The sequence below is a fragment of the Blastocystis hominis genome, assembly GCF_000151665.1.
Source record: "Blastocystis hominis, Singapore isolate B (sub-type 7) whole genome shotgun sequence assembly, scaffold_1".
Taxonomy (NCBI): Eukaryota; class Bigyra; order Opalinata; family Blastocystidae; genus Blastocystis; species Blastocystis hominis.
Window position 1 is genome coordinate 776,861 of NW_013171816.1, and position 13,532 is coordinate 790,392.

General features: G+C 52.5%; 6 protein-coding genes; 2 read left to right on the forward strand and 4 right to left on the reverse strand.

Annotated features, from left to right (window-relative positions):
* Window positions 1–248: 248 nt before the first annotated feature.
* On the reverse strand, window positions 249–3,243 carry GSBLH_T00006148001 (uncharacterized protein; the record flags this gene model as incomplete). Its single annotated transcript, XM_013039163.1, has 13 exons — window positions 249–414; window positions 446–901; window positions 931–1,253; window positions 1,332–1,649; window positions 1,682–1,804; window positions 1,835–2,134; window positions 2,177–2,274; window positions 2,304–2,478; window positions 2,507–2,627; window positions 2,689–2,730; window positions 2,771–3,046; window positions 3,077–3,159; window positions 3,205–3,243. 13 exons carry the CDS (start codon window positions 3,241–3,243, stop codon window positions 249–251), a joined length of 2,520 nt encoding a protein of 839 aa, XP_012894617.1.
* A 407-nt stretch (window positions 3,244–3,650) lies between these two features.
* Window positions 3,651–4,928, reverse strand: GSBLH_T00000877001 (uncharacterized protein; the record flags this gene model as incomplete). Its single annotated transcript, XM_013039164.1, has 6 exons — window positions 3,651–4,214; window positions 4,247–4,478; window positions 4,515–4,645; window positions 4,677–4,757; window positions 4,788–4,865; window positions 4,896–4,928. 6 exons carry the CDS (start codon window positions 4,926–4,928, stop codon window positions 3,651–3,653), a joined length of 1,119 nt encoding a protein of 372 aa, XP_012894618.1.
* A 79-nt stretch (window positions 4,929–5,007) lies between these two features.
* Window positions 5,008–5,718, forward strand: GSBLH_T00000878001 (uncharacterized protein; the record flags this gene model as incomplete). The annotated part of the gene is made up of 3 exons (XM_013039165.1): window positions 5,008–5,040; window positions 5,076–5,276; window positions 5,308–5,718. The coding sequence occupies 3 exons, from the start codon at window positions 5,008–5,010 to the stop codon at window positions 5,716–5,718; spliced, it is 645 nt and encodes a 214-aa protein (XP_012894619.1).
* Window positions 5,719–5,728: 10 nt separating this feature from the next.
* Window positions 5,729–7,766, reverse strand: GSBLH_T00000879001 (uncharacterized protein; the record flags this gene model as incomplete). XM_013039166.1 has 9 exons in its annotated part: window positions 5,729–6,008; window positions 6,039–6,568; window positions 6,600–6,741; window positions 6,772–6,908; window positions 6,938–7,003; window positions 7,033–7,297; window positions 7,339–7,448; window positions 7,477–7,696; window positions 7,727–7,766. The coding sequence occupies 9 exons, from the start codon at window positions 7,764–7,766 to the stop codon at window positions 5,764–5,766; spliced, it is 1,755 nt and encodes a 584-aa protein (XP_012894620.1). The 3' UTR covers window positions 5,729–5,763.
* Window positions 7,767–7,927: 161 nt separating this feature from the next.
* Window positions 7,928–9,484, reverse strand: GSBLH_T00000880001 (uncharacterized protein; the record flags this gene model as incomplete). Its single annotated transcript, XM_013039167.1, has 2 exons — window positions 7,928–8,636; window positions 8,676–9,484. 2 exons carry the CDS (start codon window positions 9,482–9,484, stop codon window positions 7,928–7,930), a joined length of 1,518 nt encoding a protein of 505 aa, XP_012894621.1.
* Window positions 9,485–11,204: 1,720 nt separating this feature from the next.
* Window positions 11,205–12,599, forward strand: GSBLH_T00000881001 (uncharacterized protein; the record flags this gene model as incomplete). The annotated part of the gene is made up of 4 exons (XM_013039168.1): window positions 11,205–11,473; window positions 11,503–11,544; window positions 11,575–11,602; window positions 11,631–12,599. 4 exons carry the CDS (start codon window positions 11,205–11,207, stop codon window positions 12,597–12,599), a joined length of 1,308 nt encoding a protein of 435 aa, XP_012894622.1.
* Window positions 12,600–13,532: the final 933 nt, after the last annotated feature.

Below are 13,532 nucleotides of genomic sequence, written 5' to 3' on the forward strand. Positions count from 1 at the left end.
ATCATGGATTCATTCATGGATTCAATCATGGATTCAATCATGGATTCAATCATTCAGTGATTCAATTCATTCAATTCAAACAATAGTCATGGATTCAACTCAATCATTCAATTCATCCATTCAATTAAAACCCGTTCACTCATTCATTTATTTATTCATTGACTTATTCAATCATGGATTCAATCATTCAGTGATTCAATTCATTCATTCACTCATCCATTCAATTCATTCATTCAAAACCCGTTCACTCATCCACCCACCGAGATCACGACCCGCGAAACGTCCACCGCGAAGCGGCTCGCCACGCGATGTCCCTCCGCGTGCTCCCCTCCCCCGCGGGGGAACAGGGGCGACGACAGCGTCTGCGAGTACGGGATCGGCTGATGAAACGCCCGCTGCCGCATCTTCGCGTTGCTTCGCCTCAGCTTTTCCCTCTCCCGCCTACTGAAACGCCAGCGACCCCGTCGTGCGCACGTGCTGCGGCGTCTCCAACCCTCCCGTGAGCCCGCCTTCCGACCCTCCCGTGAGCCCCTCCTCGGACAACGAAACCTCCGCGACCGGGTCCCGCGGGGATTCCGTGCGGGGCTTCGCGCGGAGTTCCGCGGGGGAGGCCAGATCCTCGTCGCTGGACTCGTAGAAATGCGAGGTCTGCGGCCAGAGCGAGGAGTCCAGCACCATCCCGCGGTTAATCTGGATATCGCTCGAGGTGATGTTCACCGAGGCCGCCGTCGGCAGCCGCTCCAACTCGATCACTCCCGCGGAATCGCTCACCTCCGATTCCTCCCCCGCGGGGATACTCGCATCCATCGAGTCGCTCTCCGCGGCCTCCTCGGCCTCTCCGGACGGCTTTTCCGCGGGGATTTCCGCGGGAATCTCCGCTTCGCGCGGCATGTCGGCCAGTCTGCATGTCGTCCCGCCCCCAGACCCCACTTCTCGTCCGCGTCCTCCGCGCACCGCAGCGCGCCGAGGCTGCGGCTGCGCGCGATCTCCTCGCTCCCGCGGGGCGCGCGGGGGTTCCGCGGGTCCTCCTCGCGCTCGGGAATGATGGTGAGCAAGGCGAGGGCGGTGGGCAATGCCCGCGTGGTGAGCGGCGCGCCGAGGCGGGCGGAGAAGGCGCAGTCGAAGGCGGCGTCGCTCTGGAGCCAGGCGAGCGCGTCGGCGGCGGCGGCGGCGCTGGAGGCGAAGAGATGGAGCCGGTCGCCGAGCTGGAGAGGCGTGAGGACGGGGTTGATCTGCATGGGACCGTTGAGCTTCTAAAGGGAAGGGAGAGAGGAAGGAGGAGGCACGGTGAGGGCGAAGAGGAGCTGGCCGGTGTGCTTGTAGATGGCGACCGAGGCTCTAGGGGAATGGGGAAACGAGGAAACGGAGTACTGTCCGAAGAGGAGGGACTTGGCCGGGAGGTCGGTGAGGGGGACGGTGAAGAGCGATTTGGCGAGGGAGCGGCGGTACTCGTTCTTCCAGGAGCTCTCGTGCAGGACGTTGATGACGTAGCCGGGCGTTCGCTGGCTGAGAGGGAGCGGGAGAGAGAGAGAGAGGTACTTGATAGTTTGATGGACGGTGTTGGTGGAGGCGCGGATGGAATCGCCGTACTTCCCTTTCATTAAAATCCGCGTCTTCTCGGCGCTCGTGTAGAAGGGCTCGTGCGTGTCCTACGCAATAAGGGAGCGAGCTCGATCCATACGCGCGTGTGCATGAGAAGGAGGTTGTGGAGGAGCGGGTAGGTCCCCGGACAGAGCAATTCCGTGGTCACGAGCGCGTGCTTCAGCGATAAAGGAAGATTGATCTTGACGGGGAGCACGAATTGCTACGCATCAACGATCGCTTCCTCTTCTACAGGCACGGCGATCACGCCCGAGAAGATGCTGGTCACCACGTGGGGCTTGCGTCCCGAGGACGCGTAGAGAGCCAGGTCGCGGATTTTCTTTTGATCCTGCGTCGAAAAAAGGCACGATTTTTGTACTTTTTTGGGAAGGCCTTCGACGTAGTTGAGATACTGCACGTTGGTGATATAGGAGTTCTCGAGACTCACCAGAGCCAGCACAGTCTCTTTATCGCGCGAAGCGAGATCCTTGGTGCGATCGGGGATGTAGATGACATCGCTCGCAGACATGAACATACAGCGGAGCAGATCGTTCTATGCATCGCCCCTCTCTCCAATGGGCACATGATTAAACACGGATCCGGTGAAGAACTGCACTCGCATCACGAACCGATGCTTCCAATACGGACTGTGTCGAAACCCGTTCATTGTTAAATTCGGCGTCACCACCGCCACTACCCTCACAAGCCCACACTATTCCCACGAATGAAATCGTCTCCGACGAAGTCTTCGCGCCACTGATAGACCAGCGTGGAGAAAACGTCGCGGTACGTGCAATACCCGGTCAGAATCAAATGTCGCTTGTGCGCGGAGTTCTGCAACCGGCTTCGATCCCGCGTCGAGTTCTCGCTTTGCCAGAGGTGGTAGAGCTGGATGGCCTGGGTGTCAAGGCGAGAGCGAGGCTACGTTGCGAGGAATGAAGATGATGATCATCGCGAACAGCGCGATGAGGAGAACTTTGCCGGCAGGCGTGCGGGGATAGACATCGCCGTATCCGACGCCCAGAGCGGAAGTAATCACAAAAAAGCTACGAAATAAAGGGGGGAAAATGGAGCGAGACAAGCTGGTGATCATGTCGAGTTCCAAACCTTGTGCAGCCCACTCGCTGTACTCGAGAGTCTGAAACAACGCTGTGAGTGAGAAAAGAGTGTGGGAGAGAGAGTGTGGTACATGAGAAAAAGAGGAATAGAATGAATGATTTGAGGAGTAAGTAAGTGAGATGATCCACAAACGCGCTGTGAATTCGAAGGATTTCGCGGCGTTGCCACATGCGGAATAAACGAATCACGCGAAGTGGAGTGAAGGAGGACACGATGGAAGGGAAGGAGGATATAAATACGAAATGCTGGGAGCTTTACGATCCAGGATGAGACGTTGCCTGTCACTTTCATCCAGATCATGATGATGAGAATGGGAAAAGAAGTTATGATATCGATTAGACCCGGCCTGCGGTGAAGATAGAATCAGAATGAGTACTCAGAGAAGATAAATGCAAACTTGTTTGGTGCCAAATAGAATGTTAAAAAAAAGTCGAACGTGTAGTAGATACTTACGGATAACTAAAGTAAAAGGGTGCAAGAACGTCTCACTGAGAAGTACCACACCCATCCAGGAATATCGAATTCAGCTTCGTTCATATACATCACGAAGATGACCGCTCCCAAAGTGGAGAAAAACGTATTTAACTATACTATAGGAAATAGAGAGAGTGAACAGCCGCATAAATATAAAAATAGTACGAATAGTCTAGGATTTCAGAGATTTTGTCCTTGCAAGTCTTTTTCTTCTTGATTGAACCTACAACAAATTACAGACCCCCGTAAACCTCACTAGTAGTGTTTACAGAAGGTTCATAGGTAGTTTCGTAAATACTCTGCCCACCAATAAAGGTGTCATAGTAGTATGGCTAAACGTGAGCCTTTCATCCCCAAAGCCAACTTCTCTAATCATTATCAAACCCGGAGATTTTTTTTTGTACTGTAATTCCCCTGTTGGTTCCATCATTCTCCTCTCTTCTTTCCGTCATTGGTGGTTCCAAACAAACACAATTTTATGTAGCAATCGAGTCCTGCATCAAGAACAGTTCGCGATCTTCATCATTCAAAGAATTAAAGTCCTCCTCCGTCATAATGGGCAGATTTCGATTCTTCCGCTTCATGTTGTATCGATGCCAGTCGCTGCGGAAATGTTCGCGATGCTCCTTCGCATCATCAAAACCTGTTTCGCAGGTCGAACATTTGAATTTAAACGACAAATAACTCGGCTTCGCGACCTCTTCTGCATGTTCTGCACTCGCAGAACCCGTCACTGCCTCCGAATTCCCTTCACCCTTCGCCATCTCGCTCATGTCTCTCTCCGCGTTCTCTGCGTCTTGCTTTCCATTCTGATCGTTCCTACGTCCATTACTCGCATCAAACACGCAGTACGAAGCGTCGGGAGCGGCAATCGATTTTCGAGCCAGAATGTCGCAGGTAATATGATTTTGCTGACAGAACTTGTCGACTGCCTTGTAATCCGCAGGATCGATGAGGAATTCGCGCGTTTCGGAGGACTCGGAGTCAATCGTCTGATTCGTTGCTCGGATTTGCTGCATTTCCAGAAATGAATCGACAGCCTCCGCCACTACGCTGAATCCAAGGCAAGAACCAAACAATGAACAGGGAATGCGAGCTTGATTTGCATCTTGTTTCGCTCGATTCGCATCGACTTCTTGAGCTGTTGAATGATGTGCAGCGCCTGCTTCTTGGGAGGCTGATTCAGCTTCACGATGATGTGACAATCCTTGATAGCGCGCTGGATCATGCTGACCGTGAAGGCACTGCCTGTATCTGGATTGTAGCACATCTCGGAGATGAGCGTCGCGATTTCGTTCGTTACTCTACAGAATCAGCAATGAAAATAAAAAAGAAAAAACGATTGAAGTTGGTGCTCTCGTTCTTTTCCAGAAATCTGCTCGGTTCCCTTTTCTAAGATGATCCGAGAGATGACCGAGATGTCTGCTGTTCCGAAACAGCGAAGTAGCTCATCGTTGCTTGCTGCAATGCCCTAACTTTTTAAAGGAAGCCACTTTGCAAACCTTGGTAGCGTTGAGGAAAATGTAGGGAGTTTGAAGAACCTCATCGATATCCTTTTCAATGCCATTTCTCCAGTTCACGATCTAACACTCACGGATTGCTTTTTCGATCACCTTATTCTTGTAGCAAGCGATTTCGAATCGTTTCCCGCCATGCTCGTACTTGATGATAGCCACATTGGTTAACTTGATCTATTGTGCTAGGAAATAACAGTGCTTTACCTTTCCGACGGGTTGAACAATGCGTCTGCTCATTTGAAAAAAGAATAAAAAAATGCAATAATAAGAATATGATTAAAAAGGAGAAAGCTACCTCACAAAATACACAATTCAAATGTCTACAGAGAGCGCTTTGACCGGATTAAAGGTGCGGTGGCATATCCAAGGATCCGTAACAACTAGGTGGTGCTGCTGGGCGATGCGGCAACAGGAAAGTCGAGTTTGCTTATTCGCTTTACCACCGGTGTTTTTAATCCCCAACTCGACAGCACGATCGGTGCAGCTTTCAAGTCGAAGTATCTAAAACACAGTGTTAATCAGTGTAGAGTGATCACCGTAAACAATAAAACATATCGTTTAGATATTTGGGACACAGCAGGTCAAGTGGGTTCCTCCATGTACGACTCATCTAAAGGAGCGCTATCGTTCAATCTTACCAATGTACTATAGAAATGCGGCGGCGGCCGTCATTGTGGTTGACATTACGAACCCCGCCTCTTTGCAAGTAGCCGATCGCTGGATCCTGGATCTTCGTCAAAAGACGGAAGGCGAGGATTGTTATATAATATTAGCTGCGAACAAAGTGGATCTGGAAGATCGAGCGATTTCGCACGAACAAATCGAGGAGTTTTGTTCTCGAATTGGCATAGACTTTTTGGAAACTTCAGCGCTGAACGGACACAATGTAAAGGAGGTGTTTGAGACGATTTGCCAGCGATGTGTGGTTCCCGAGGCTGCGGATGCCTCGCAGGGGGACAATGTGATTCAATGTCGTTCAAACAGCGAGCAGCCGAAGCGCGTATCTGTGTTGCAGAGTGTGTTATAACAAATAGAAATCGTGTTGCTAGGAAGCAATTCCCTTCCAATGGACCTAAACATGAGCGACGGGCGTCTTATTTCTTTGTGTTGGCAATGTTTTCTTTCGATACACGATCACAAACACCACCACCATGATCACTACCACCACCACCACCACGCTCACCGTCCACGCGATCCACGCGTTTCCTCCCTGTCCGTCCTCTCCGCTGGGGTCCGCGGTGGGCTCCGTCGAGGGCAGCGCGGAGGGCGCCAGCGTGGTGGGGTCGGGCTGCGGTCCCTCCGTCGGGATCGGCGTTTCTGCGTGTCACTCCGCCACTCCACTCTCACCGTCCACCAAAACCAGCGTGAATCGCTTCGTCTCGCCGTCCAGCGACCGCGTCACCGTGTACACGTTCCAGTTCGCCGCGAAGTGACCCGCACCGGCTCCCGTAATCGCGCCCGTCGCGGCGTCCAGCGTCAGCGACGCGGGCAGCGCGGGGAAGATCGCGAAGACGGCCTCGCCCTCGAAGGGCTGCGGCTGGATGTCGACGGTTTCGCCCACGGTGACGACGCTCTCGGGGTACATGGCCGCCTCCACGGCCAGTCCGCTCAGCGAGACCGCGAACTCATTCACCGCGATCGGGTCCTGGCCGCTCGCCGCGCCCAGCAGCGTCATGCGGAAGAGCCGGGACGGCTTGTTGAGGTCGCTGGTGATGTGCATGGGGACCGCGCCGGACCAGGTCTGCGTGAGGGAGCTCTGGGAAATGGCGGCCCAGTCGGTGCAGATCGTGGAGTCGGTCTTGCAGGCGTAGAGCGTCCACTGCGACACCGCGCTGGAGCCAGCACGGTACACCGAGTAGTCGTGGAGGAACACCATGCTGCACGTTAAGAAAGGGGAAACGTGGAAACGAGGGAGCCTCGAGAATGAAGTAGGGGTTCTGTCCGGAGAAGGAGCAGGACGTGGAGGGATCGCGATCGACCAGATGCGCGGAGTCCTGCGTGGCCTCCATGCCCTGCGTGGAGCGAATCGAAAGCGGCAAGGACGAGCTCTCTACGCATCACGTCTCGCCTCAAGACCCACGCGTCTGCGGATTGGAGGCGTAGATGGGGAGAATGGCGTACTTGGCGTCGGTGTGGACGGGGTCCCAGGACACGTAGTGGAACGATACCACGACCAAGTTGCCGGTCTGCTTGAAGAGCGACGCGGGGATCAAAATGCTACATGCAACGCGGTGATCGCACACTACTCCTTCCAGATGTGGGTTTCGTACTGGCTCGTGGCCGGGTTCCACATGGCGATCGATCCGCTTCCGCTACGGTCCAAGAGAGGAAGGAAACGTACTCAATGTGGTCGTACATGATCTGCATGTCGTTGACCCACAACGCGATTCCGTCCTGGTAATAGAGACGAATCACGATATGCGAGTATTTGGACAGATTCGGCAGATCGAAGTTGTAGCGGGTGATGAAGGTTCCAGCGGTTTCAAAGCCGTTCAACGGAGTCAGAGACCACTGCGAGTCCATCTCGTAGCTGCTGGACCACCACTGTCCGACATCGAGAGCATTCTTCATGTATACGAGTCCTCCAGGTGTAAGGACATAGTTCACTAGACGATTAGAATACAATAGAGATAAAAATAAATCATACTGGAGAAGTCATAGGACGTAATCGACTCGACTTGATTTCCGTTGAATACAATGACGCCGCCATCATTCTCAATCGTAAGCAGAGACAGAGAACTCCATTGCTCGTTATCACTATCTGAGAGATTTGACAAATGTGTACCTGTGAGAGAGTTCGACGGTGTAAAGCAGGTCCGGTGTCTGAGAAAGACATCCTTCTACGACTTTGTAAGAATAAGACTCGGCGGCCTGTCCCTCGAGCATGACGGTCTTCTCACCGTCAACGACTCCATAGATGGTATACGTCTCCTTCTCTCCAGAAGGTCCACTGTATTTCTGTACCTTGACGTACAGTTCACCGGACTGGCAAGTGATAGACGTAACTACGATAATAGACCCAACCTATAGAAAACCCAGGGTAAAACAAATAGAAGCCAAAAGTATCCACTTCATCACCTCGAAAAAATAAATGAAGGGGTCAAGAGGGTACTACCGTTTCTCTCTTTAACAGAGTGGTTCTTTCTACGATTCTCCAATATTATTCGGATTATTGCCCTACAGATGCATTTCATAAAACAAACAGGGTCATTTGCATAATAATACAGACCTCCTTCTCAAGTTCCAGACAAAGGTTCAAACACCTCGTTGTACAGTAGTTCTTGATTATCATGGCGGAAGCACCGCACACAAAGAACACCTCCAATATCGAACGAAAACGTGATATCTATCATCGCAGGAGCTACAATCCTCTTCTTTAGCAGTGACAACTCCAAGTCAAATATATAGTGACAATTCTTTTCAGAAACCATCGAGAAACGTTCTGTCAAGTCTACATTCCCGGAATGCTGATAGATTTTCATGTTCACTTGCTGCTGCCGCTCCACTGTGGTGGTGAACGTGTAATACCGCGATGTGAGAGGGAGCGTGCAACCCTTCTTCAACATTATGAGAACCTGTCCGTTGCCAATCCCTAGTCCATAAGACGTCGATAGCGACTTCTGTAACGCTTTGGGATTCGTGCAATCCGAGTGGAGGAGACACATGGCTCCAAATGCTACACAATGGTCGGGATCTACGCTGGGAAATTGGCAAGATGATCCAAAGAGAGTTTGGAGACTTTTGGTGACAGAGGCGAGTTTCGATGAACCGCCCACTAAGAAGACGTAAGAAATGTTTCCCGGCTGGAGGTCGTTGTTTTCCAGCAGACGGACCACGCAATCAATAGTTCGTTTGATGATGGGGTTAATGATCACGCCCAGCGTGGCAGCGGTGATTGTAAAGGTATCGAGCGCGTCGTTGACCTCGGAGAGATCAATATCTGTACTCAGACTTGTTTGCAACATAATCTTCCCGTTCTCACACATGGAGCGCAACCGGCTGCTCTTTCGGCGCGCCGACTTGGACGGAGGAATCAGCTCGATGTGTTCTTCCTCCCTCACTGTGTTTTGGATGTATTCGCACAGAGCGAGATCAACATCGTTCCCTCCGCAGTGGTTGTCCCCGTTTTCTCCAAGCACTTGGATTCCACTGCTCTCGTCATAGGTCAACAAGGAGGCATCAAAAGTGCCTCCTCCAAAATCGTACACGATCATCTTCTCTTGCGGCAAAAATGTGAGATCTGAGTTGAGAACGTACGAGAGAGCGGCGGCCGTGGGCTCAGCAATCAGTTTGCGGACAGTTAGACCGGCGAGCGTTGCAGCCAGCTTGATTGCTTTGCACTGGCGAGCATCGAAGTTAGCAGGGATCGTTAGATACGCTTCGTCGTACACATTCGGGGAACCATAGTAATCCGCCCGCTTCTTGATCGCTTTGAAAATTTCGGACGCCACTTCGATGCAACTCCTCAGTCCACCTTGATTATTCACGACAAAACGGGGATAGCCATCTTCACCCCGAACCACCTCACATCCAAAAATATTCTTTTGATCCATTTTCTCGTAGTCCTCGTATCTCAATCCAATCAGTCTCTTCACGCTGGCTACAACATACTTCCCAGGTTTGCCCAGATTGATTTTTGCAATATTTCCGATGACGGCGACGTCGCCGTTGTACATTACATAAGATGGAAAAAGATAGTTTCCGTTACTATCTGTTAAAACCTCCATCTTTCTCTTGAAAATGTACGCCGCCGAGTTTGACGTTCCAAAGTCAATCGCCAGAGTGTGATCCATAGCAATGGAGTAAAAACACCTTGGATATCAAAAAAGTAGTCTGGTCTGATTTGAGTCCGGTTTCCGGGACTGTATAGTGCAGTGGCCAACACGCTCGCTTCACACGCGAGAGATCCCGAGTTCGATCCTCGGTATAGTCATTTTTAACGTTTTTTGGTTCTTTTGTTTTTCCGTTTTTGCCTTAATTTTGGTATGGATCTGTACAAATCTTCTCGGTTACGTTTTCTCGACTCGCAACCTTTTACTGGTACTGTTTTTGGAAGTGTCTCATGCAGATCCCTGTAAGTATTCTGATATCTCGCTTCCATCTTCTAATGTGGACCAAGTGGTGGTGCGTACCAATGGAAAATTGTTTGCTGTTCCAGTAGCGGGTCCAACGGGCCAGCTTTATATCCGTCCTGTAAAGGGAACGGAGAGGTATACGCACAAATCTGTAAAGTTGAATTGCCACAAGTATCTGCAGCATTAGCGGCTCAGAAATAGACATGCCATATCCTCATTCGCCTGGGATCCGTTTTCCAGTTCCATGTTGGTGACAGGTGCTGAGGATGGGGAAATTTTGGTTTGTTACGTTTTTTCCGCATCATCTCTAGCTGTGGAAAATCCCTGCCGAGGGAGTGTTAAACGATAACGTGACCCCGATGCTATCTCTGGACGGTCATAGACGCAAGATTCTAAACATGGAGTTCAATCCAGTAGCAGAAGACGTGATAGCGACTGGCTCTAGGTGGGAATGTGTGCGCATCCTCGTAATCCACAGTGATAACACTTGCCGAATATGGAACGTGTTTGCCAAGCAGGAAATCATCTCGATCGACCTCGTCGGCGCGCAGCTGCAAGAGATGAAATGGGACTTCACAGGCTCCCTCCTGTGCACCGGCCTCAAAAACCGCGAGTACTCGATCTGGGATCCGCGCACGGTGACCCCCGTGAGCACTTGGATCGTTTGTTTTTCTCTGTTTTGCTGAGAATCGTAGGGCCATCAAAGCCCTCGCCGCTCCTACATGGCCTGGCTCGGCGATAGCTACTACATCGTCACCACCGGCTACAACAAGCAGAGCAACCGCGAAGTTTTGCTCCGCGACATTCGCAATATCGACAACGTCGTCTACACCATCACCGCCGACAATGTAAGCCTTCCCCGCGGGTCGCGGCGTAGAGCCCCGGCCCCTTCATTCCGTTCTACAACCCCACGTGTCACGTGCTGTGGTACTCTGGCCGCGGGGATGCCAAGCTCTACGGCATCGACGTCGACGACACCACCATGTGGACCAATCGGGGTTTCCACGTTTCCACGGTGTGATGGATAGAGGGCGGGAACTCGATCGTGATCAGCCTCAAAAGTTCGGTCAAAAGCCTCGCCATGCTCCCGCAGCACATGCTCGACACCTCCAAAAACGAAGTCGATAAGTTTCCACGTTTCCACTTTTCGAGGATAGATTCCTGCGGATCAACATGGAGAGTGGCGTCGATGGAATCGAGGTTATCATGCCGCACCAAGCCGGAGCCGCCATTACCGTACTTTGATTTCCCGCGGTTTTTTATCCAGGAAATCTACGGGAAAATCCCGACCCCCGAACCCGCGGTTACCTGCGACCAGTGGATCCGCGGGGCTGTCGAGAAACCGCACTCCCGCCAGCTTCCCTCGAATTCCCGCGGGTTGTCGTCTCTGCAGAGCCACGCCGCGTCGACGGAAACGCACCTGCTGACTCCCGCGGATATGAAGGGCTTTCTGCGGGACTTCCGTAATCAGCGTATTTCTTCCCCGCGGTTCTGTCGTAGATCTGTCGGCGGCGCGGCGGTCGGAGCTGGAAGTGGAACTGGGGAAACTGGCGGACGGGATCGCGCAGCTGCAGGGCGAGGTGCGCTCGCGCACGATTTCGAGCCGCACGGTTGGCGGGAGCGCGCTGCGCGCTGCGGAACCGCGGGGATTGCGCGGACGCGGGAGCGGCGTGTTGGAGGGAGGGACGATGGTGAACCGCGACGGAGGTGAGCAGAACCGCGGGGATGAGAGGTAGTGTCGAGACGCGTGTCCGGATTGGCGGGAAGCGACGCGCAGCGTGGGAATGGCGGGAAGGCGTGAGGCGTAGAGGCGGCGGCGAAGAAGGGGCTCGCGGTGTAGCGTCCCGCGGGGATTTCCATGTAGGGCGCAGCTCGAAAAGTCCAAAACCCGGCTTTGTCTCAATATCCGGTCACGTGCCCAATCCAAGGACGCCGCCACCGCAGCCAAGGGAACCGCGGGAACCATGGGAACCATGGGAACGCAAGCAACCGCGGGATCCATGGGAACTGCAGGGAGCGCGGGAACCATGGGAACCGCGGGGAACCTGTCGACCAGTCTGGTGCGGCGCAGCGCGGGCGTTTCGGGACAGGGGAATCGTGGAAACGGCGGTTCGGCCCCCAATGCGGTTTCATCGACGGTTTCATCGACGGTTTCATCGACGGTTTCATCGAGTCGGGGGAGTCTGGGGGCGGGCGGCCATCGCGCGTCTGCGGTGCCCGCGCGGTCATCTTCGCCCTCGTTGACCAAACCGCCGTCCTCTGCGTCGTCGTCTTCTTCGTCTTCGTCGCTGGTCAAGCCTGCGGCCACGCTGGGCTCCCAGGCGCGCTCGGTGGCCAGCAACGCGGCGACTGCTCCCTCCAATGCCGTGGGCTCCGTCCAGGGCTCCGTCCAGGGATCCGTCCAGGGATCCGTCCAGGGATCCAGCGCCTCGGTGTCCGTGAAGCTGCGCTCGCCCGGCGCGGGGAAGCCCGTCACGCTCGGCGAGGTGCGGCGTTCCCGCGAGCGGACCTCTTCGCCCGCCTCGCCCTCTTCGCCTTCTTCCTCCTCGGCGACGGCCTCGGCGACGGCCTCGGCGACGGCCTCGGTGGCGACGCAGCCCTCGACGACGCAGCCCTCGGCGACCCCTCAAACGCAGGAGAAGACGGTGAGCCCGTCGCTGCGGCTGAGCGCGCGGTCCAACGTGGCGCTGCCGGCGATCCGGTCCTCTCTGGGCAATGCCCTGCCCGGAGACTGGGACGCGCTGCAGCGACGATTGGACGCCATGGAGGCCAAACTCAGCGTGGTCGAACGACTCTCCGTGCAGATGGCGCAGCTCACGCAGACCGTGGATAGGCTGGCGCAGTCGACGAGTGTGGGAGAGGCGAACCGAAGGGATCTGGGGGAAATAAAACGGTCGTTGGAGGCGATTCGGAGAAGATTGGAGTGCTAATTTTTGTGTGTGACAATTGGTGGTTTGTTTAAAGAAAAGAGAGAGAGAGAGCAGTTCTCTATGAATTGAAAAAAAAAGAGAAAGGAAGGAAGAAAGAGTCGTTCACTTAACAACATCACTTTGGTCTGCTTTTGAGATCCCTAGGCTGTCCCTAGCATTGAATAGACCACAAGGTTCTAAATATATTTCCAGTGTACTCTTTCAAGAATACCCCCTATCTTATGTAATTCCATTTCAAGTCTCCCATTATTCATTTTAGCTTTGAAATAATAATGTAGCTACCAATATGCAATACAACCACATCCTTGTTCCATGGTTATTCTCCTTCACATTGTTGTTTTCGACAATGAATATGCAAAAGAATACATAACTGTATCGGAAAGCCTTATATACCTGCGAACATTCTATCCTTCGTACTTTATTGTGAACCTTTCAACTGAAAGCTATTTTCGTTTTGCACATAGTTTAGATTCAAATCATCTATTGCTCATGTTTATGGCAAGCATTGGAATTGTATCCGCCTATGTAAATACCTTAGCGTTACACAAAACAACGTTTTTGTTAAGGAGAACACAATTTTAAAAAATCGTATAAACTTCATATTCCTACTGGCCGGCGAATCAACACCAAGAACGAAAACATAGAACCGTTCTCTTCAGATCAAAATGAAATCTTTCCTGAAAGCTGCCTCCTAGGTAGCCTAACTACGCAATCACGATATGAGAGTCTGGTTGACAAGTGAAATTAAAAATGAATAAGAGTGAATACACTTAAAGGGAAATTTGAATTTTGATATGGTTCTTTTCCACGGATTTCTATCAACCACATTCATTATT